The sequence below is a fragment of the Melopsittacus undulatus genome, chromosome 5 (genome assembly GCF_012275295.1).
Source record: "Melopsittacus undulatus isolate bMelUnd1 chromosome 5, bMelUnd1.mat.Z, whole genome shotgun sequence".
Taxonomy (NCBI): domain Eukaryota; kingdom Metazoa; phylum Chordata; class Aves; order Psittaciformes; family Psittaculidae; genus Melopsittacus; species Melopsittacus undulatus.
Genome location: NC_047531.1, coordinates 53,061,468 through 53,085,908, shown reverse-complemented (window position 1 = coordinate 53,085,908; position 24,441 = coordinate 53,061,468). Strand labels below are relative to the sequence as shown.

Here is a 24,441-nt window from a genome sequence, read left to right as displayed (position 1 = left end):
AGGGTGATGCATCTTGACAGAAACAATTACCTGCTAGGATATGGACAGCCAGAAATGCAGACTATATGTGTAACAGCTGCTAGAGACTACCAAACTGTAAGTTTCCACTGGGTAAATTTTGAGATGATGTTCTAACCACCCCTGTGGTGACCTTACAAAAGAAACCTCATTAAAACACACACACATAGATAACAACCCCCAAATAAACAAAATTAACTCCTATACTTGACTGAGAAATTAGATGTTGAATAGCTACAAGTGGATAGTGTATTAACAGGAAAAGAAAAAGCCACATTAAAAAGGCAGCTAATTGATTCCTGGTAATGCTGCAAGCTAGTGCAGCTTGAGACACAGGAAAAACATCTACTAATACACCTACACATGCTGAAAACAATAACTTTCCTGTGGCATGTGTCACTCTTCATTTCTATGTTAGTGCCCACAGTTTCTATTAGAAACAGCTATTTTTTATTTCATATTCTAAAAATACATATTAATGCATTGATTTACAATAAACTTTTTGGTTTCCCAGTCATGAAATTAACCTACTAAATAACAGTTGTTCTCTGGTTCTGCATTGGAAGTAAATAGCATTAAAAGAGCACTGCAAAATAAGTCATTAAACACTGGGAAACTGATAATGAAGGAGGAAGGCATTTGTACCTAGTAACTCCACTGGCTACAAGATGCCTAGGACATCTCACAGGGCTGCCTGGATAGTCAGAAGAGAAAATAACCCTCCATAGAAAACAACCTGGTGTCCTTGCAATAGTTCGTAAAGGGTGGGTGTCAGGATGATGGAGCTAGGTTTTTTTCAGTGATATCCAGTGATAGGACAAGGGACAATGGGTGTCAACTGGAGCATAGGAGGTTCCACGTTAACATCAAGAAGAACTTCTTTACTTTACTTTAAAGTACTTTACATACTTTACTTCTTTACAGTACTCACTGTACTTCTTTATAGTGACAGAGCACTGGAAGAGGTTGCCCAGGGGGGTTGTGAAGTCTCCTACATTGGAGATATTCAAGGCCTGCCTGGACAAGTTCCTGTGTGATGTACTCTAGGTTACCCTGCTCTTGCAGGGAGGTTGGACTAGATGATCTTTCGAAGTCCCTTCCAAACCTTGGGATTCTGTGATTCTGTGTGCATCTCCCTTCACAGGCTATAGAAGTTCTAGGGAAAATTACCTCTAACTCCCAGTACCTAAATGATGAGACAAACTAGGACAGAGAGGGGATCCTTCAGAATGGCATCATACCAGGAGGCATGTCTAATCACCTGTGACAGCAACAAAAGAAGAGCAAAATGGGGCTTCCTCTTTTTTTTAAGAGCTTTAAGAGTATGATACTCCTGGGACCAGGCAATGATTACAGTCTCAGAAATTTTAGGACCTCTCTGTATAACATAGAGATGCATCAGGAGAACACCTTGTATAAGGGCTAACAAAGGGAGACACACAACTTCAGCATAGTAAAGCAAAACAGCAGAAGAGGGACAGAAGTCATTGCTACTATCTCACTCACTTCGAAAGCAATGAAAATGCTTAGAAGCAGCACAAGGAAGAAAAGCTTCAATCAGCAACTACCATTTTCCATTTGCCCTGCAGGAAAACTCCCTCCTGATCCCAGAGATAAGCTTGGTCAGCTCAACACCAAGGACATAAGCAGGGCTCAGCACCAGGCTACTGTAATGGAAGAATTTTGCTGCCAAAACAGTTTCAGAAAGACCATGGAGAGAAAAAGCAAATCTTATAAAGCCTTGTAAGCAACATCTTAGGATCACAAGGTTCTTTGTTAAAAGTAGGTTGACATGGAAGATGTTTAGTAAGTTAGCTAAATAATCATTAGTGAGTCAGTGGGATGAGTTGGCTTTCACTGTAAAGAATCTCCAAGAACAGTACAGTTCTGCAGTCTGCCACTGTCAGTGGTACAGAAGTAATGTGTCTTTCTACATGAAGTATTTATAAGCCATAAATATCTTCCAGATTTTACCAGTCATATTGCATGTTTGATCTGACCCTTTCCATACTATATTTACACCCACTGCTGCTGCACAAACTAAGCCCTGGTGAATGCTGTTAAACATGAATGGCTATTCTGAAGCTTCCACCATCTCCAGGCAATTCTTCAGTGTGTTTAAGAACGGTCACAGGAGGGAACAGAATTATTTAAAACTATGTTTTAGAGAATAAGTATCACACAAAGGAGTTGTCACATCTGTGATTAAAATGCAGCCAATTTGAGATCTATGAATGAAATACAGTGTGAGAGCAAAGTATTATTTGCAATAATACATCTTACCATGGGTTAAGAAATACCAGGCTAACAATGCATCTGATCAGTGTGCAACAACATTTAAGAGCATGGGAAATTATAGCAGAGTTCAACTACCACAACTCCAACAGAATTAGGGCTCATAAAACTTTTAGCTCTTTCAAAAGACGCAATAAGACAGTTGATGATCTGAAGTGCTCAGGACCTTGTAGAAACCTCTTTTATCAGTCAGTGCCTACAACTGTCCAGCCCTTTCTAAGACACAGCTGATGCACTAACTAATTCAGTTCTCGGAATTAATATGCTATCCCCATTTCGGTACTGGATATTTCTTACCAGCTAAAGGCAACTAATAAAACAAATTAGACATTAGAGCTTTGGTGTGGGGTTCACAGAATTTGAACCTCAGTGTCCACCACCATCTCCTGCTAGATTTTCTCAGGGGAACTCTTAAGGAACACCTCATTAAATACTGCTTCTTTCAAACCCTGCTGAGCTGATAGTGAAGAAGACACTGCAGAAGAAGGTGATATAATCAAATTTCTTGAGTTATTAAATGTAACTTGGCCTTCCAGAACATTTCCATCTCTTTATTGATATTGTAGACTTTGCAAAATTCATAGAGTCAGAAATTTGAAGTAATTACTGGTTTACATGTTGAGAAGTTAAAAGATGGCCTTGACTAGAAGAGTGCTTTTACACAGCTGGAGTCTTTTGAGCTGTTAAAGATCAGTATTATAGAAATGATAAGAAAACAAGCCCTCATTTTTAATTTCCCAATAGTTTTATACAAATCAATAATAACTTCTATTTCAATCACTCAAAAATCACTTGAGTATGAAGTCCATATAGATTATCATTCAGAAATACATTCTTTTCTCTGTAAACAACAATTTGCTTGTAATAGCTTTGTGCAATCTAGTTAAGATCAAATCTAATATAAAAAACTGACAGCAACATAACTCATCCAGAAATGTACAGAACTGACTTTTCTTCTACTCTAGCTGTGAACTTTAACCTTGGCCTGCAAATGAGGTGGAGGCCATCACGGGGAATTGGTTTGTGAACTACTTCCAATATGATAATGAAAAACAAGCATCTAAGATACAGAGCAGTACATAGGCTTGACATTTCTGAAGGGTCTGCAAGTCCTACAGAAGAGTTTTAGAGATCCATGGTGAAGAAAAGTTGTAAATCTCTGCATCCGAGCTTTCACAAACCCTTTACTTGGTCTCAGTATTTAATCTGCTTTTAATGTTACAGAAAAAAAAACAACCAACCACCCAGCTTAAAAATATGTATGCTAAACTACCTACATAACTGAGAAATTAAACTACAAAATTAATAATGCCTTGTTGGAATGACTGTGAACTTGCAGGTCTTTGATCTGCAGGCAATATCAAGTCTCTCCGAAGCTGACAATACTTAAACATTTCTCTTTGAAGCTAAGCTGAGTGGAAGGAGCAATTAAATGTTTCTTCATGTATTTCATGCACCTGCAAGTACCTGAAGCTACTACTGAAGACCATGAAAAAAGTAAATGCAAGTTAAGCCTTATGTGTTGAGGGGTCTCCCAGTGCTGTCAAAAACCTAGAAAACGAAAAGCAACAAACAATCCAGAAATAAATGGTTAAATCTCTGTGTGGGTATAAGAGAGCCAAAATGCTGGCAAAAATAAAAGCAGCAAAACACCCACTATGCAGACTTGCTTGAACTTCTACACAACAAAATCACTTTTTCTGTGTTCACTGAAAAAGGTCTTTACATCAAACAGCTGTCTGACTCTTTCAACCACATTTTCCTCCTGATAGAACAGGGCAAAGGTGCCTGAATAGTCTAACTGGTTAGGCAAAAAAAGAAAAGCTGTACCAAGCCCCTATAAGGAGTACTTACCTGCTTCGGAGCCTGTTATCATACATATTATTATGTCAAGGTAAGGACACGAACATTTGGTTCTATATAACCATCAAGAATTAATTTTCCTTACAACTAAGCACAGGAAAAGGTAGTTCAGGAATTAAAAAGTCAGTTTTCATGAGAATACCCTGTAAATGCAACACATGTACTGATAAGGCATCTGCCTGATCATAAAGCTTACTAGTGCTGTACTTACTAGTGCTTTGATGATTAATAATGCTGGGTATATCTGTGTCAGGTGTTAACCTCCATCTTGTTCTCTTTTTATGCTGATTTTTAGCTCTACATTGAACTACAGCTGACTTGTAGTAAAAGAAAGAAATTCTCACACCAAACCGAAGAATATTTTTTTTTCATGATTTTTAAAATTTGGTGTTGAACAATCAAATTGAACATCTTCAGCAAAAAGATGGCTAACAGAACAGGAGAACCAGTCTCACATTGCAGTATGAAGAGAGGCTGAGAAAGTTTGGGCTGTTCAGCCTGGAGAAGAGGAGGCTGCATGGAGACCTCATAGCAGCCTTCCAGTATCTGAAGGGGGCCTATAAGGATGCTGAGGAGAGGGACTCTTCATTAGGGACTGTAGTGATACAACAAGCAGTAATGGGTTAAAACTTAAACATGGGAGGTTTAGATTGGATATAAAGAAGATGTTTTTTACTGTGAGGGTGGTGAGGCAGGGGAATGGGTTGCCCAAGGAAGTTGTGAATTCTCCATCCCTGTCAGTGTTCAAGGCCAGGTTGGACAGAGCCTTGGTTGGCATGGTTTAGTGTGAGGTGTCCCTGCCCATGGCAGGGGGATTGGAACTAGATGATCTTAAGGTCCTTTCCAACCCTAACTATTCTATGATTCTAAGAAAGAGGTTGCTTTATAACCAAACAAGGGGTTATTTAATGGGGAACTTGATTGCCTGTAAGCCTGTAGAGGCATCAACTTATAAACATCGGTATAGCTTAAAAAATTGTTTCACTAGCCATTTTAGAAAGTCTAGCCCTGTACGTCAGCAGTATCTCTTTCTATCTAACATCAGCTATCAGAAAAGTGATGCTGGCTGTCTGCATCTGAAGCAGCTGACTGGCATGGGAATGGAGAATGGGCTTCATGGACTTTCTAGAGGAGTTCTGCCTCAGCCTAAATATATTGTCAAAACCATGATGGAAATATGACTGCAAAAATGCTCTCAGTTTAGAGGCCACCTGACTAGAACATAGTATCTCTTGTGCTAGCTAAAGCAAAGACTCATTGATGTTTTAAAATCCTGCAAAAATATACCTGTTCACTGCCGCTATCCACTGTCCTAAAGAAACAGATGGCAATCTAGATTTCCCCACAGCTTTGGGAAAAGCTTACATCACTTAAGAAATCTAAGAGCAATGGCATAAGTCTAGGTAGCTCACGACAGCAGGGCTGTGAGGCACTACTTCCATGAAAGACAATTAAAAAAAAGCCTGAGAGCTCAAAATGCTCCCAAGAGATGAACAAAACCAACAGTGCAGCAACCTGCTGCAACCAAAAGCTCAAAAGCACATCAGCTGAACAGCAGCCAAACACAGATGTCTGATGACTATTCAGCAATGGGAATTTTATGGAGACCTTCACACAGCATCTCGAGCTAATCTATCTGAACAGCAAAATGTGCACATAAGCACGCATCCTGTGTTTGAGAGACACTTTTCAAGAATGCTGGCCCTCTGATTAAGTCATACCTCAATAACATCTATTTCTAGGATTGCACAAAGAGGTAGAAAACCCTTCTGAAATATTCATGGGCTGTCTTTTAGTTACAAAAAGTACTGCATCCTGTGCAGATTCAAAGGAGAGAAGTGACACAGCTTTGACTGCACCTGTTTGCCTAAGTTGGGAATAGGACAAAAATTTTAACATGCAAAAAATCATCCATTACTCAAGTAGTTATAAATATGCATTACAGACTTCTTTTAAGAATTTCAGATTCAAACAACATATAGCATTAAACCATTTGTTTAGAGAGAAAAAAAGAAAAAAGTAAAAATAACCACACAAGCTTGCTGGAAGGAAAGAAAAGCTAAATTCTCACTTACACAGAAGTCCCTTCATGCAACTCTGGAAGGATAAAGAGTCTTTCAAGCAGATGTAAATTACACTCAAGCTGCCTTTAAGGTCCCATTTGCACTGTCAGACTAGTTTAAAGGTACTTTGATGCTAATTAGAGTCCACCCTGAATTGTTTATATGGCACTGATGCTGAGTTGAGAGTGCAATTGATAGTTAAGAATGGAAATATACAGACCCTAGTGCCAAACTTTTCCTGCAAGACTGTTTAACACAGATTTACAAAAGGAAGGGATGTCCAAAAAAGAAAAAGGACTTCCTTTGTAAATGGTCCAAAAGCCCAAAGAACAGTCGCAGATAAACTAAGTACCATCTGGCAAACATCCTCACTTTTTTTTCCTTCCTTTTTTATTTTTATTTTTAAGCCAAGACAGGAACAATTAATGTCATTTTCTGGAGTGATGTAGTGGATGAAAATGGCTCTGATTAAGCAAGAACACAAGGCAGGGAAGACTTTGGCTGACTAATGCAGCCACTTTATCAATAGAGTGGCATTACTTCGGCAGGAAGAGAATTCTAGGTAAAACAATTAAGCAGTGGTTTATTTTTTATTTAAAATTAAAAGGGTAGCAATAAAAGGACCACTGTTGGCCATGTTGTTCCTCCCCCTTCCCTGACGTGGTGGACAACTACTACCACAGGCTGGCTGCAGTGTCTTTGCCTGGAAGTATCTAAGTAGCTCTTCCTCAACAAGCTAGGTCTTCACAGTAGGAGTAAAGAATCTGAAAGTTAGTTCAAGCATTTATTTGCTGACCAAAGTCTTTGATGGGTGGAGCAAACTGTTTTTTTGTTTTAGTTAAACAAGTTTGCCACTCTTATCTGATCATGGGCAGCCTCCATAAGAAAGAATAAACAGGAGCAAAGTAGTTTGCAAGGTTACCTAGAGCTTCTGCTTGAAAATAGGTGCCCTGATTCAGACAGCACATTTCTTACACCTACTTCCTCCTGAGGAGAAAGGGATGACAGAGGCTATTTGGAAAGAAACATTTCCTGGTTTTCCTCTGTTACTAATTCACTTATCTGAAAATCTTTTCCTCCCAGTTGCCTACTGACCCTTCAGACTGATAAAAGGTGGGGTGCAGGAACTTTTTAAAGGTTTTGGGCAGAGAGGACCTCCCTCAGACCTAGAGAAATGCTTTGGTAAAATACTTTCTCTTGCTACAGGTACCACAGGTCTGTGTTGATACCAGCTGAGCTGAGAAGTAAATGAACAAACTCAGAGCACATCTCCAAGTCCGAGTTGGCTCAACTGGCCAAAGACTATTTTCAAAACACTATCCAGGAGGGCTTCCTTCCCAAAGTGGCTAATTAATCAAAATAAATACCTGCAGTCAGGAGCCCCCCACTATACTGTCTTTGCTCAAAGAAAGTATTCCAAGACATCTCAATTTGTTGCTAGGTAAATGGCTGCAACATCACCTTGAAGAATATGGCTTTTGAGCTGGAGCTGCACAAAACGGTTACTCTTTTAAAGGAATCTAGTGTAAAAAGCAGAGGTGCTTAAAAAAAGCATATATCATTTCTTTTTTTGTTTTTAGTTCTACTAGGACTGAGATGTTTGGGTTCACCTGTAGCACCCTACTCATCCTTTTATTCACGAAAGCAGGATGCTTAAAAAACTCTTGAGGAGAACACCCTTTTACAGGCTATGACCAGCAAGATTAGTGGGCAGTAGCAACAAGAAGAAAGGAGGTTGAGAGAGTAAATTCCATCTTCCTGCAGGCCTCCAGGGAGGTTTCTCAGCTCTTGTGCTCTTTTCTGGGACTCCAATAGACATCTTCCTCTTCACATGAGTTCAAGACTTCTCTTTCATGGAACAGACAACATTGGAGAAAATACCATAGTGCACAGAACATTCTGCCCCTGAGGCAGCAGCAGATATTGCATAGCAAATCATTTTGCTGCATGGGGTGGAGCTGCCACTGTCTTCCATGCATACACCTGATAACTCCCTTCCTTATAATTCATACAGTAGTTCTCGCCATCCTGAGGGACATCTAGAGACAGAATTATACCTTGCCCCAAGCTTGCTTGCCTCAACCTTCCAGTTTGAAGCTGCTGAAAGCAATCCCTGTGGAAAACTCTTCCAATAGAGGCTAATTTGAAGGTCACCTTATAAACCTACTTCACTGCTAAAACATTCCTGGCTCTACACAAATCCCGGCTGAGGATAGGACATCCAGACTGGATGACTCTAAGTTACATCGTGGAATTACCATATGCCAGAATCTGAAAGACCTTTGAGTGTCAATGTTAATCTTTCCAAGCAGAAAATATTTCCCTCATCTTCATCTTCCATATAAAATTAATTAATTCATCTTAGTTTCTCAGTCATCCCCTATTCCCTCATGAATTTATAACCAATTACAGGGGGAAAAAAACCCAACAACAAAATAACCAAAACAAAACACACCAAAAAAAAAACCCAAAAAACGAGAAGAAAGAAACACAAAACCACCACCACCACCAAAAAATACCCAAACCACCACACAGCCAAAAAAAAAAAAAACCACAACACAGTAAAACAAACCCACAAACCCAAAGTTTAATCACAGCAAAGCTTCCTAGAAATTATGCTGATGCAGCAAAAAGGCATGCCTGCTGGAAGCTAACAAGGCAAAAAGCCCAGTTTCATGGGTTTATAGAGAAACAAGAATAAAAGAATAGAGACAATATTTGGAACCTCCCTTCTCCAGATCATAATGCATAAGGATTAAGCACAGAGGTTGACTGCTACTTGAGGTGTATTAGTATAGCCACTTGAAACTGAATAGTTCAATCAAAGGCGAGGTTCCTCTGAAGTTAGGCAAACAAGTACTGAATTGCAACAGATCCAAGTTGCCAGTAGGTAATTAACGTATGAATGTCCACATGCTGTTAATAGCATACTCAAGAGTTTGCTAGTACTTTTCTTTCAGAAGACTGAAATGGAACTTATTGTATTCTTTTTAAGAGCATTTCCCTCAGTTGCTCAGGTGATGATGAACAACAATCAACTCACAGGGTAACCAAAGAATGACAAAGATAACCCAGATGAAGTTAGACCAAAGGTAATGTAAATTATGAGATTATTCAATGTGTTTGCATTGAAAAATTTGTAGACAGACTTTTGCAGGCCAGCTGTGAATAAGAGCAGGCAACACATGATCTAGCATACATATGATGTACAGAGCAGTACTGAAAGGTGCTGGATGAAGGAAGAGTTTGGTAAACCTCAGCCATTCACTAAATAATCAGGCAATGACTGCATACCAGCCAGGCAATGCATCGGAAGCCTACAATCCCACCACAGTATCACACCTGATCTAGAAACAATGGATTTGGTTTCTTTCACTAATTTCCAACAGCTTCAGACATCCTGAGCATAAGACCTGGATTTTTATAGAGTGAAAATACAGCAGGTGGTACCAATTACTAACAGTAGAACTGCCTTTTCTCCATCTCATGACATCCACCAGGTCTTCTGTGACCCTGCCACTTACCCACTGTTGACTCTCTTCAAATCCCAACACCCAAAGAAGACCACGGTCCTCCATGGCTGCAGGTCATGTAAATGCACTGGGGCCCACACAACTGAACAGGTAGCCCTTACATTCCTTTCTTCATAGTCATCGCTCTAATCTCCTGTCTAAACTAGTATGCTTTGGCATTTACTTAGCTTGTTCCATTTTGTCAGTTAGTTAAGGAATTTGGAGGCTAGAGGTTTTTTTCTTTTTACATTTTTGTTTGTTGGTTAGTTTGTTTTTCTTTTCTAATTAAAAAAAAATTAAAAGAAAGAAGTAGATAGATTTCACTCTTTAGTTTTCTACCTATACCAAGAACAAAGACACAAACCTCTTCTATAGTCTTTAAGAGATTTTGGGATTTTCTAGCAGTACTGTTTCCCTTTCTGTGCCAATTAAAATGGCTCTGGTTTCTAACTGATAAAGGTGCTTTTAACATGTGTCCACAACAAGAAGCATTGCATGATGTTACAATTGTTTGATAGATGTCCATTCCCATACAGATGGTGCTTTATCCTCACCCTCTCTTCAAGCCAGAATAATGCATTGTCCTAAAAGAGATTAATGGAAGTGCCATCCACATTAGACACTAATGCTGATACTAGCTCTGTTACTATACTACAGACGCAACTAACGCTTGAAGCAAGCAGTCCACACTGGAGGAGAAGTGGGACGTTCAGAAACCAAAGTGAGGAGCACAGTGAAAGAATCTACGTAGAATGAAATCTCATGGTCAAAGGGAAAGAGACATTAGAAAAGGAAGACAGAAAGAAGAAAAACAAACAACAGAGAAACAGTGGGGGGGGGGGAAACTAGGACTGAAGATTAAAGTAAACAATACAAAGATCAGGAACTGAATGGGAAGTTAAAACAAAAGATCCAACACAGCAGAGAAAGCTCATTTTACCGGCCAACACATCATGTCATCAGAAAATCAGCACTAGAAAGCAGCTGAAACACAGTGATACCAGGGAGTGTAAGTTATTCTACAGCTGGATCTTGCCTCATTGTACACCCCAAGATTATCACCTTATAAAATTACATGCAAATGTTTAACATCTTAAATAGGCAAAGAGTTGAGCACTGATTAATAATGAAAGTAAGAATCTCAAAACTGATTCCTGGATACCTACTCCAAGAAAAATATACCAGGAGAGGTCTGCACAAACACTACAAAAGAGACAATTCAGAGATAAGTTTTCAGCTCTCTCCTGGCCTCTCTCTGGTTTTGCTTAGACAAGAGATTTCAGATTCAAGACTAATTTGAGATGCTCCCACACATGCATAAAGTGGACTGAGAAGCAGCTAGGCTCAAAAGAGCTCATGCTGTAGAACTTTTGTCATATTATCCTTCTAGTACTGTGCTCATTTACCGCGATCTGAATGTGGCATAACAGGAGAGAGGAAATCTAAGTATTAGACCTCTCTGTCTAAAAAGTCACTGGGGTATGGATGACAAATTTAGTTGGATACTACACTGGCATGAAACACAGAACTCCTAATAACTATTACTATTACATCACTAATTGTTCAAAGGCCTCTCATCTGCATTTCAGAGGTTTCTTATGAGAGAAAGGGAAAATAGGGAAGGAAAAGGCTCTTCAGAGATGTTTATCAAACCTGAAAAACCAGACCCTGGCAGCAGATGGTAGATGGCAAACAGGAAGGTTTTGCAAAAAAAAACCCTAGAACAGTATAAAAATACTGGAAAGAGGGAAATTATTATGACAGCAGGAAATACTAAAATTTAGAGATACACAAGGAAATGCATTTACAATGTCTGTTGCTCTATTAATAGATAAAAATGGAGCAATAGAATAAATGCAAGGGAAATGAAAAAGCAAGAGCATTCTGTCATTAACAAGTTTATGCATTGACAAGCAGCTTGAGTCCAGGTCTTGAAATAGTACATTAGACCATAATGTTTTCAAATTTCTTCTGAGGATTGGATAAATGGCGTATACCATTAATTCTTACAGGTCCCCAGTACTTTATATTAAGAAGCTGTGCTCACAGTGAAAGAGCAGGTGAGCTATTAAACAAGAAAACTATCACTGGTTCACAGCATCAATGAGCTGTAAATCACCAGGTACTCCAGCAAATTAGAACTATGCTTCTGCCATTTTTGTGTTCTTATTCATCAGTGGATCCACTCTTATCAGACACTAGGAATGGACTAGATGGGCTAGATATATTGTGTGACATATTTGTCCATTTTTATGGCTGTGTTGTAACTTCCTTTACAAAGAAACGGCACATCAAGGAGATGGAAGAGAATTTATTAATGACAGCATATTTCACAACCACTATACTGAACTAGAAAGATCTTGGCTGGAGGCAATGATGACGTAGGTCAATATCTAACTAGTCACTCCACACTCCAAGTGAAAAAACTTCAGTGACATGCTTCCAGGTTCAAATCTCCTTACATCTCTGTTTGCTATAGTCCTTACTATTCCCTATCTGGAACTTTCTTGAATACTACTTACTGTATTTTCCAAATTTTTTTTCTGATCATGTAACTGCATACAAATTGAATGCCAGAAGAAAATAGATATTTATTTCTCTTGTAGTACAAAATAATATTCCTAATTCAGATCTACATTATGATCTTTCTCCTTTCAGTCTGTTTAGACTCTTTTTATTTTTTTTCCCCATTCCTTGCGCAACCCTGCCAGTGCAATTACCACCTCATTTGCAATATGCCTCTGGATTTCAGTACCAATGCAACCATACTTTAATGTACTTTAGAGGGATGTTTATACCACCTAGCTCTAAGAACCTAAGGTGGTCAAATTATTAACCAGCTAGTCACTGAAAATTTCCTCTTTCATCCATGGAAAAAGATTAGATCTTTCAGTCTTCTTCAGAACAAGTATATTACCACAACCTGCAACTCTTGCTACTCAAGCCATGAGATTTCTACATGTAGAACCTCCTAGCTGTGCTAAAGTCCACACCATGCTACCAAATTGTCTTTAGTGGTAACCCAAGACATTGAGTTCAAGCCTTTAAAACATAATACACTCTCCTTTTCTACAAGTTAAGAGTCAAGAGAGAGAAGCTCATCTTCAAAAAACCATATATTGTTCTTTAAGCCAACACATAATTTTCCAGAGGTGAAGCCTTACACGGTTGTGTGAATAAATTGCAAACACTTGCAATAGTTCCATTTCATTGAGCAAGATTCATTTTACAAATAATTCAACACAGGCTTAACTTCTGCCAGCCCCAACTAAATCAACTAAATGAACAAGCACTTGATGTTTAGGTGTCGACAATGTTTGAGCAATATCAGAGTTTAATTTTTATAAAGTAATTTTTCTCCACCACAGCTGTTAAAAAACAGCTAACTAGCTTTAGTCTCATTTTTAGTATGCTCCTAGTATCTATACAACAGATCTTACCTTGATCTTCTGAAGAGACCGGTGACCTGGAATAAAACAACAAAGTCCAGTCAATCTTTTGGTTTGAAAAGGCCACAATTAAGTTCAAGTGTCACTGTGGGGTATAGGATATGGAGGAATTTAAAGGTTTTATTTTAGGTTTTATTCTTTAATCCTTAGAAAAGAGGGCTAGAAGGTATTTGATGAGAAAAGAGTAGAAAAGGGCAGACACCTACTACAACAGCATTCTCTGCAGACCAGAGTGGCAGTATGGAGTCACATCCAAAAGGCAGCTGACAGCTGCACTGTTTAGTATTCATGCCAAAAGTGTCTGTACGTATTTGGCAAAAAAACTGATCTACTACTGTTACTGTTGGAAATAGCTGACATTACTGGTAAGAAAGTCCTGATCCTCCTGATATTGTTGAAGGGACCATAATTAAGTGTGGCCCAGGAGAAAACCTCACAACTAGGATGGCTGAGGAAATTACAGCTTCATGGGAGCTCACAGTCATTAAGGTGACCACTTTTCTTGCTACAAGTCAATGCAGTGGCCAGCATAAAATACTAGTCATAATCCTGGTAGTTCATGCTATCTTCATAAAAGCAACAAAGGCAGACACAAAAAATACACCACCAAACAAACCCCACCACACTCCCCCCAGAAAAACAAACAAACAAACAAACAAAAAGAAACAAAAAAAGCCCACAAAAAACCCTCAACAAACAAACTAACTAATCAAACTAAAACCAGCCTACCAACCAAAAAAGTTTGGACAGATGTAATTACAGCAAAAAGCAACATAAGAGCAGCAACGTAAAAGTTACAGGGTTCCCTAGCCAGTGGCTTAAGCTTCCGATAATATACCAAGAGTGGGGGGTTATAAAACATAGAGAACGTCTCAGTGCACCCAGCGATGAGCAGAAGAACCCCATTGAATTCCAGGGACTTGTGTCATAGCTCCCATTACTAAGGATCACACTCCTCATTGTTTTGGTCAGCACCCACAACAAAGTAATATAAAGAGCTGTAAAATATCATCTCTCCATTTTCCCCTTTGCTGCAGTACCTTGACCTAGCAAAACTGGGGCTAATAGTACAGCCAAATCTGTGCCTTGGTTGTTCAGACTAGATTGACAGCACACAGTGAATTGGACCATTTCCTCAACACTTCCCCAGCAAAGATTCTCAACTGCATATATAGCCTTCCCCCCCAGATAACAGTGAGTTTGTGCCTGTGGTGAAAGGGTCAATCCATGCTTCCTTTCAAAGTTATAGTTAATTTTGCACCAATGTACAAAAATAACAAATTGCTAAAGCTTTAAAAATGTTAGTGTTGCCAGCAAACAGATCAAAGCTGACATGAAAAGCAGTCACAGAGGGGTGAAGGGAAAAGAAAGAACAAAGAGTAAAAGAACACATGTATATTTAACTGAGTCAGCAGGAGATGAGGTCTGGACCAGGGGAAAGAAGGGTTAGAAACCGTGTATTAATAAAGGAGCTAAGGAAGGAGTCATGATCTCATTCCATAACAGAGGTCTGAAAATGAAGGTTGAGGGATTATAGAAGTACAGAAGCAGATATGCAAATACGTAGGTGCTAACAGGAAAGATGGAAAGAAAAGAGGGAAACTTTCCTAATGAGGTATGCAAATTTTTAGGTTTAAAAAGAGCGAGAGATTTGCAAAGAAAGAGAGGAAAGAGTTACAGCACAGCTGGAGCAATGGTCACTGTGAAAGGAAAAAATGTGATTGCCTAATTAAGATTCTGACTGTGCAAGAAGCCAATGTGTCTGTATGGATCAGAATTAATTAATCCCCTACTCCCATTAAATCCTCTGATTGCTGCTGCACATCCTATGCATGTATCCAGCTCTGCTGCTAACCAGGCCAGCTCTGCCCTTATTCTTCAGCCATGACTGTGGAAATACAGTAGGAATACAGGTAACACAGATGATTAGCAGGCATCACTAGGACTCTGTCCCACTGCTTTGATCAGTCAGAGGTCTTCCTGAAGGTCAAAATAGACAGTGTTTCCTACAAGGTTAAAGAATGCAGAATGGCCCATATCAAGAGATGCAAATTTTTAGGTATTTAAAAATATTTTTACATTCAGGAGTCATGCCAGGTTTGTTAGCTCATGTATCCTGACTCTCTGCCCATTGAAAATGCAGTATCTCACAGCATCAGTAGAATTTATTCCTTTGTTTTGTTTCTTAATTGCACAGTTTCATCACCTTTCCAATCATTATTTGAAACAATAAAATAAACAATAAAGATTATCCTACAATTTGGCTCTTCTTTATGCCTGGTAAAACAGATGTCATTATTTCCTTAAGGCATCAACAACAAGAGAGATACTATTACTGCTTTCTCAATTAAAACATTGTAGGGAGGGATGAAAATTATGAAAATGCATACTAAGTAACCCAAATTACTATGTATTTTTCAAAATACTACTGTCATATACCTTTGTTTTATGCCTTCAAAACAGTGGTTAAAAACGAAAGAAATCTAACAGATACCATTGTTGCTAGTGAGAGTGTTATCATTTAAAAGGCTTCATCAAGCATCTTTTGAAACTGTGCAGCCTGGTATCCTGAGAAAATAAGGTTTATATAATTGCAGCATCTTGATATGTACATGTGCACCTCTGCCTCATCCTAATAAAGTTTGAGCTTGTTGGCTCATTTCACCTACTGTTAACAGAGAGGCTGGAAAACCAATTCTTGCTTTCTCAAGGAAACAAAATAGCAAAAGCTCAAACTTTCTGCATAGCTGTGAAGCCATAGAGGTTTTGAATATCTCAGACACAAGAAAGCCTCAATGGGAGCTTCTACCATTGCAGATACGGAAGTTTCAACCACAATAAACTAGGCTTCTTTTGTTCCATTATTGACATAAAATATTTTGGCAAAGAGCAAAGAGGACTTTCAACATTCTCCTACAATTTCAGGCCATACATTTTAGCAGGGGGAGGTTTTCCAAATCGTTCAAGTACAGGCCTAGGTACACCAAGGGGAATCTTGCTTATAACTATAATGTAAGAAAATAAGGCTGCTGAAAAGTCCAAGCTAATAATGTTGGGCATTTTATGCATTGTCTGTTTTATCCCATGCTTATGACAGGCTCTAAGGGAGGAAGGAAAGCAAGTCTAACGATCTGCTCCAAACCACATACACTCATTCCACAGGCACAGGGGACTTTCCTGATAAGAGAGAAAAAAATCAAGTAGATGCTCATATTTCCGGTCACACGTCTTTCTCTCAGGTCTGTAAGAAGTGTGAGGGATATCCTGTGGCAGCACCGGTCATGAGATGGGTGTCCTAAGGAAGGAGGATTCTCAGCTGCTAACATCCACATGGTAACCATCTATCTAGCACCTATCAGCTGCCCTCCTTGTATGATTCTAGCTGTTTGACTGTCAGTAAAAAAGCGAATCATCTCACAATGTCCATGACTTAAAAAAAGTAGAGACAAGTCAGAGATATTTCAGAAGAACTAATATACTGTGAAGATCTGTGGTCCCACCTGGGCCAACACTTGGCCAAATGAAGTCTCAAAAGGGTTTTCATTTGGTTAAACAAAACAAAAACTCCAAAACTGCCAGGAAAAGGTTCGGACACTGCAATATCCTGTTCTTAGCCATTTCATAACAGAATAGCTTATTTTTTATATGAACTGCTAGCTTTTTCTGGTTTTATCTTGATGTAAAATTAACATGTAGAAAGGCTCATCACCTCCCCAGGAGAGTAAAGACAGGCCAAATTGTCTATGACTGGCTACATTTCCAGAATAATGAGATAAAATTAGCTCTTCTACAAACAATACTCTTTTCCCATGCATAAATGTAAAAGGAAAACCCAATTCCAAGTATTTTCACAAAAGATATTAATCTGACTTTTATACTGCCCTGGTTTGACAGATGCTTTATGAAGAGCTATTGAATGACTAGTTAAAGTGAAGACAAATATTACTATGGTGACAGGGAAGGGGATCAGAAAGGAGGAGAAAAGAAAGTATGTTATCACCTCAATTTGCCTTTTATGCTGTTCATACTCCTCCTTTCTCTATAGGTCCTGCAGTAGTGTTCTCCTGTTGTAGGGTTGCAAGCTCTACTCAAGAGCTGAAACAGAACTTGCAAGCCTCAAACTGAAAGAGGAAGCTGTGCATTGCCCATTCCTCCACTAACTATGCAAGTAAAGCAGAACCTTTTGTGCTTAACACAAAATGCGAAAGGATTTCCCAGGAAATCATAGAATAGTTAGGGTTGGAAAGGACCTTAAGATCATCTAGAAATGAGGTAGTCATATTTAGAAATGTATTAAAAAAGTCATAATAATGTAAAAAATATCTTACATTCACTAGATTGCTTCCAGAAAATTGGAAAACTTATGATACTGAAGGCGTGAGACATGCCCACCTAGCACAACACTGTGCCTCAGAGTTAACGGCCTGATCCAAAGCTCACTGGATTTTTTCCCAGTCACTCTTACAGGCTTTGGATCAATTGCTGGCAAAAATCTAATCCTCAGAAATAGCCAAGACAGCCTTCAATAACATACAAGCCTTCCCCAAACAGCGAAATACTCACAGCTGTTTCCAAGTGCACTCTCCGATGTGCAAGCAATCGATTTATTCAGCACTGGAAGGGTGGAAGAGGGAATATTCATTTCTAAGGAGGGAAGGGCAGGGACTGTCACAATTTCGACCCTAGTCAACCAAGGCTTAGGAACCTCAAGAAATACAACCAGCCTCCAGCAGATGAATTCTAAGAAAATTTCAGCAAATGGGTACATTACTCATGAAGACAAAAGCCTCTGGAGAAACAAAGCCGGAGCTGATGTAAAGCAGCTATTTTAATCAATAAACCTGTAGCAGAAACCATCTGCACCAGGCCTATTTGAAACCAGACATTTACAATTTAAAGGCCAAATAACAATCTGCATGCAGCAATTCTGCTGGGTTCTATGACCATTCCATTTTTTCCCTGCTTAAGCAATGTATTTCTGCAAACTTTCTAATTTAGTCTGACAACAGCTGCCTGTGACAAGGGGAGGGGAAGAGCTTTCAGATTAAACTTATTCCTTCTCATATTGCAGATAGATCTATTCAGAATCGAAAGTGTCATCCCTGTTGGGATTTATTCACATATTACCTGGTTGTAATTAAAGAAAATTGTTAGAATATTTTTTTTAAATAAAGGTGAGGAAAAGCCCCATTTCAGCAGTCTCTATCAATGTCTCTGGGAGTCACCTGCAGCCACAGCTGTAGGATGTGCCTTGTATCTTACTGGCAGAAAGGCAGAACTGCTTGCTTTCCTGGTCCCTCAGCATCTTTTACTTGGAGACACCCAGTAAGTGTTAAACATAATGCCCAGCCAGGACATCACCATTTGCTGCTGTGGCACCTGATAAAAAAATAAGAATTACTGAGAGGTTCCCCACATTTCTACTTCAACCCTATACATGCCCAATTCAGGCTAGAGAAGTGGGCTAACAGTAGCCTAGCAAGCTCAACAAAGGCATGTGCAAAGTCCTGCACCTCAGGAGGAATAAACCCATGCAATAAGACAGGCTGAAGGCCTAACAGTTGGAAAACAGCTTTGCAGAAAAGGATGCAGGGCATTAGCAGAGTACAAGTTGTCCATCAGTCAGCATAGCTCTCTGCAACAGCGAAGGCCAATGGCATACTGGCCTGTATTCACAAGAGCACAGCCATATGGTAGATGGAAATGATTTTTACCCTCTACTGAATGTTTGTGAGACTTGAGAACAAGGCAGACATTGATACCTGGACTGAGTTCCACAGAGAGCTGCAGAGATGGTGAGGGGATAGAGGAGGAGTGAGGGGCCTGATTTAGTTCAGTGAGAAGAGAAAGCTCAGCAGAAATCTTATTGCTGCCTTCAACTACCTAATGGGAAAGTATAAAGAAGACAGAGCCAGAGTCTGCTTGAAGAAAGAAGAGTTGAAAGAAGAGGAGAAGCAACAGTAACAAGTTAGGACATGTTACTTCATACAGACTGGCTACTAGGAAAAAAATCACCATTCAGATAGTCAAATACAAGAACAGGCTGTGCAGAGAGATTGTGGAATCTCCAGCTTTTCAAATATTCAAAATTCATCTGGAAAAGTCTCTGAACAACTTCATCCAGTTGGACCTATTTTGAACAGAGGTTTGCATCAGATGACTTTTGGAAGCCCTTCCCAACCTAATTTTTTCTACAATTCTGTGAGTCTCTTTACAAAGTTTTCTGCTTTTACTATCCCAGCTTTCCTGTCACTCTTTACTTTGAAGTATTTCACACAGACAATGGCCATACTGTCTCACAACACGTGGGAAAATGCTGACCAACAATGCTCCCTGAATCTAAAAAATCCCATCCAAGTTGTTCATTATTTTGCAGAAATACGTTTAGACACGTCCTGTTGATTTGTAACAACAAACTGTAGCTCCTGATTTCTTCTAATTCTGCTAAACCAAAGATGAGTACTTTTTCTACAATCTCTGTAACTTCTATCAGCAGCCTCAAGCCTCTACCTGCACATAAACCACTGCCTCAGCCTCTTCAACAAGCAGTCCAATATACAGGAATGTAGCTTGGTGCTTCTTAGGAGAATAAGAGCAATATTCCTCACATGTATTCCTTTCTGTGTCTCAGGCACGTCTGTGTCCCTTATATTGTTCGATATTGTCTCTTGTATTGTCCCTTATATTGTTCTCATTATTGTCTAACCTTTTACCATTCCTCTGTCCACTGTACAATATTTCGAATGAAGGCTTGGGACACCACAATGCAGCTATAGCTGAAGTTGTACTGACACCCAGAGGAGTTGCCTCTGAATTGCTGCTTAACAAGGGAATAAAGATTTTCTTGCAAAATCAGCTGTAAACGCAAGCATACCAATAATGATTTAAAAAGAAGGAGGATAAGAGAGAAATGCTTTAACACATTCATCTTGAAAAAGATAGTTCTACCTTGGAATCTAAGTCAAAACATGACCTAAGAAAGCTGCCTTGTTATTTACTTGAAAGGAAAGTATTTCCAAATGACCAGCAGGATCACTTTAGGGTGATTGTGGGTTGTTTGTTGTTCGTTTTTTTTAAAAACTGTGTCTCTCTTTTTCTTATCTCCACATGACATCAAAATATCTCAGGGGAATATAAGGAATTCATTTTGAAGAGGGCCTGATTCAAGCTTCTTTGAAATGTTGTTCTTCCATTTCTAGATTTGAACTAAATCTGCAAACTCCCCATTGACCTGCTTGTCAACTGCTCAAAATCAGGGGGTCAAAAGGCAAAAAGGAAAGGCAGTAGCTGATATGGCTGCAATCCTAAAAGAAACAATGAAAGATCTAGCTACACCATGTAATATTTTGGTCACACAACAAACTGGATGCCCAAGCACTGGATGCTGTTTGAAACAGCTCTTTATTAAGAAGACCTGGAACAGGAGCTAAACAGGTTAGGTATATGAGCTTTCTTAATATTCTACACTGAATTAAGGAAAAAAAAAATGTTGGGTGCAATCAGGTAATAAATTATTCGGCCTTTTTCCTCAACAGAGGATCTGTTTTATTTTTTCCAGGAAAAGATTAACCCAGAGGTCTTTTTACTATTACTTTAACTTTTTATTTAACCCAGAGAAAATAGTGATTTTGGTAACCACAAAGACATGACAGCCACACTGCAAACACATCAGTTACATTCTGATTCAGAAGATGCGTCCCCAGTTGGCCCTCAGGCTAGACAGACTCATAGAATAGTTTGGGTTGGAAGCAGCCCAATTACTTGGTACCTTGAGGTACCATCAAAATAATCTTAGGCCAGTTTGGGTTTCTAAACAATCTAGAAGCTACCCTAAGTGGTGTGTTTGTTATCACAAAGCAAACCACTCAGTCCTGACAAATAGCCTTTAGTGGTTTTAGGGAAAGACAGACTGAATCACAGGAATCCCTCAGAAGTAGAATCTTGCAATTATGTTCATAAACAAGTGGCCTGACCTTCACAAGTGCTAAGCACTGAGCAACCCTTGCTTGCCATCTTTAAAAAAATGTAAAAAAATAGAAAGATCACTTCAGTTAATGTGCATAACACACAAGTCCTAGACAGTGCAGAACTGCTGAGCTCTTGCTTTGAAGTGATTAATGGAGAACAAAACTTGTGACCAGAGTTTCAGGTATGGTTCTGTGCTGCCCTTTTAGACGCCTGGCACAGAAAAGAGAATCTAGGAGTCAGGGTTACGCTGGCTCCAAGCCATCTTTGGCTGATTTCAGCTCTTGGAATAATTTAAGCCAGGTCCATCTGTCCCTGCTTGCCCATGGGCATCAACACTGCCAGGAACTTCAGCAAGGCTATGTGTCATGGCTCCCGCTCCACATGTATGTCCCTCCCTTGCACACACCTCTGTGCCAGCACTGCTAAACACTCCTTCAGCTACTGAGGCAAAGCTGTGGGGTTTGGTGCTCCTTTCCCAGGGCAGAGGAGCAGAAGGTAAGCAGGAACACGTTTTCTCCCTTCCCATTTGAATACTTTTGGGCTTTCAGAAGTTTGTCTTCTCACACAAGAAATCCTTTGGCAGGCATTTTAAGAAGAGACAGTAACTCCTATACCCTGACATATAAGTCTGCAGCCAGAGGACTAGGAGACACACTGGACATGGAAGAGCAATGGCAGCTCCCTGCAGAGCGGCCATGTCAAGATGCACAACCTGGGAAACATGCTCCCTGTGCCTTAGCAGTTCCTACATGAGCAAGAGAATCTCTCCCCAGCCCAAGAACATCAAACCCAGCTCATATTCATGTGTACTTTCTGTTTCAAGCAACATTTCCCAGAAGAAATAAACCTCTTGGATGCACACATCCACCAAGTAAAAACAGCTCACCAATGTATTTTTCAAGCAGTCCTACTGAAAAAACTCGCTTTTAGTTCAAGGAGTCAATCAAAAGCTCATGTCAAAAATACTGTTCCCAGCCTCATCCAAACACTTGAACTTTGTAGGTCTAAAATACTAAACCACAAACTTCAAAAGATGACCTATTTTCACATCACTATGCTTTGTCTCTAGCTTTTTGTTGCATGATACTTTGACACTCTAGTTTTCAGCCACAGCTGAAAGCTGAACATGTAGCTATCTGAATTGAAGTTAGCAAAGGTTTGACTTGGAGTTTAATGATGTGAACTCAGGCAAAGTAGCACTTCTGTGTGATAGTCTAGAGCAGTTATTTTACCAAACTACATCTCTATTCTCTTTCCAAGCATGTTAAAAAGAATTTAGGAATATGAACAGGGTATCAATAAGTACAGTCTGAATGCATATTATGAGATGTCCTAGTGTGAAAGCTTGGACACGCTGTGCATCCTAATGTGTGTTACATATGTACAGGACACTGTTTCATACCCATGTCCTGAAGCTTGTTAGTTTTGTCTTTGATAAGACAGCTTGGTACTGAGTGAGAGCACATTAAGAACCAGTCTCCTCTTTGAGCAGATGGCAGTTCCTTATGGAAGGGACAGAGCATGTGGACACAGGCTTGCTATTCCTGTGTAACACACAGAAAGCGAGAACTGGGATGGTTTGGGTGTTTTTTTCCTTACTTCAACTCTTACAAATAAGTAAAAAGTACACACAAATACAGATGTACATACTACCTAAAACTACAAGGTTCATTTCTCTCACAACTTTTATTAGACTGCCATGCTGAAAGATACCTAGCCTATATTTATACTAGTGCTTAAGCAAGCCCAGAATACATTTTCTTTCTGTCAGTCATCCTATATGAGGCCAGTAAACCCAGCTAGCCCCTCTTCCAGTGCCTTTGATGTCACTGGGGGCCCTAGGTCTGCTGTTTCCACTCCATAAAGCTGAAGAGAGGGATGTTCACATCCTATAGTGGCATCCTTGGCTCCCATGTCTCCTCTGTCCTTCTCTGTCCAGGTACAGTTACCATATGCCTGATGCTTGCAGGAAAGCAGTCAGCCCTAAAGACTGAATCACCAAATGTCATTTTCTTTTACCTAGCCAAATGGAAAACAAGAATACAAGAAGTGACTGCCTTGATCCGTTCCCCTGCATTCTTTGCTGTAGAGCTGCTTTACGTTTCAGTGCAGATTCTGCTACTCAGTCAAAGGGCTAAAGTAAGCAAACAAGGATGGAAGCAAAGGGGAAAAAAAGATAAAGAAAGAATTATAACAAGAAAAGGGAAAAAAGAAGGAATTGTACTGCTTCATCAGCCTTGGTTATCAGCCAAAGGGTGGAAAGCTGATTTATAGCTGTTATGGTAAACCACTTCAAGAAAACCAAGGTACACAGCTATCTGTATTCTGTCCACATCATTTTATCCTTTAAACATACTCCAACAACAACAACAAAAAGAAAAACCACCAACAAAACCCCTTTACATTCCACACATAAAACTCTTTTCCCTGCTTTTATCTACTGGAACTATTCAGAAAGCATTGTCAAGGTAGCTGGTGGTTGACTTTTTCAGCATCCAGGTAGGAAGGTCCCTTTGTCAAGCACATGAATATTCTTTTGCTTGAAATCACTCCAAGTTGAAGAGGAGAGCTGGACTGCTTGCATTTCCCTTTTGGAAAGCAGGATGCCAGTCAAGAAGCAAGATCTCTCTAAAGAAGCCAATTTGTAGTCTTATGGTGCGTGGGAGTGTTTTGCATGTCAGTATCTGCCAAAATAATTTGTCAGCAGGGTGAATTTCTTCAGCTGTGCATCAGGTGTTGAAACGCTACAAAATTCATCAAGAGCCCTCATTCTGAGAGCTCAGGGGCAGGTGGGTGGGAAAGAAGGAAACTAAAATTCCACCCAGTCCTCTCTGGGGAGCTACATTCTGAATAATAAAATTATTTGGTAATAAGTACTGATGAGAAAAAAAAAACATCCTACAGGATGCAGTATGGGATGTACTCTATTTCCGCCACATATTGAAGGGGAAGAAACACAAACCCACCTCATCAGATGTGCCTACTGTTGCTAAAACCCCTTAGCAATTCAGCACCTCAACAGCAAAGGTTGGAGAATTAATCCTGGAAGGAAACAAACACTATTTGCACTGCTATTACATACACAAATAAGGCCATACACATGAAAAACTAAACCATATTCTGGTTTCTTCCTTTTCCAATTACAGTTAACAAAAGCAGAAGCAAAAGATGATGTGTTTAAGCTCAGTATTGTTGTGAGATGGGTTACCAGGATAATGTTTAAGTACCAATTACTAATGACTCGCAGAAATTTCAAGGAGGAAAGAACATTTG

The 24,441-nt window shown here is 39.5% G+C and overlaps 1 protein-coding gene across 1 annotated transcript in view; it reads right to left on the bottom strand.

Annotated features, from left to right (window-relative positions):
* DGKI (diacylglycerol kinase iota) overlaps positions 1-24,441 on the bottom strand; it is a 109,265-nt gene that overhangs the window by 16,700 nt on the left and 68,124 nt on the right. Inside the window, exon 22 of the mRNA XM_031051320.2 lies at positions 13,192-13,217. Coding sequence (XP_030907180.2) covers positions 13,192-13,217 — 26 coding nt within the window. The remainder of the gene's footprint in view (positions 1-13,191; positions 13,218-24,441) is intronic.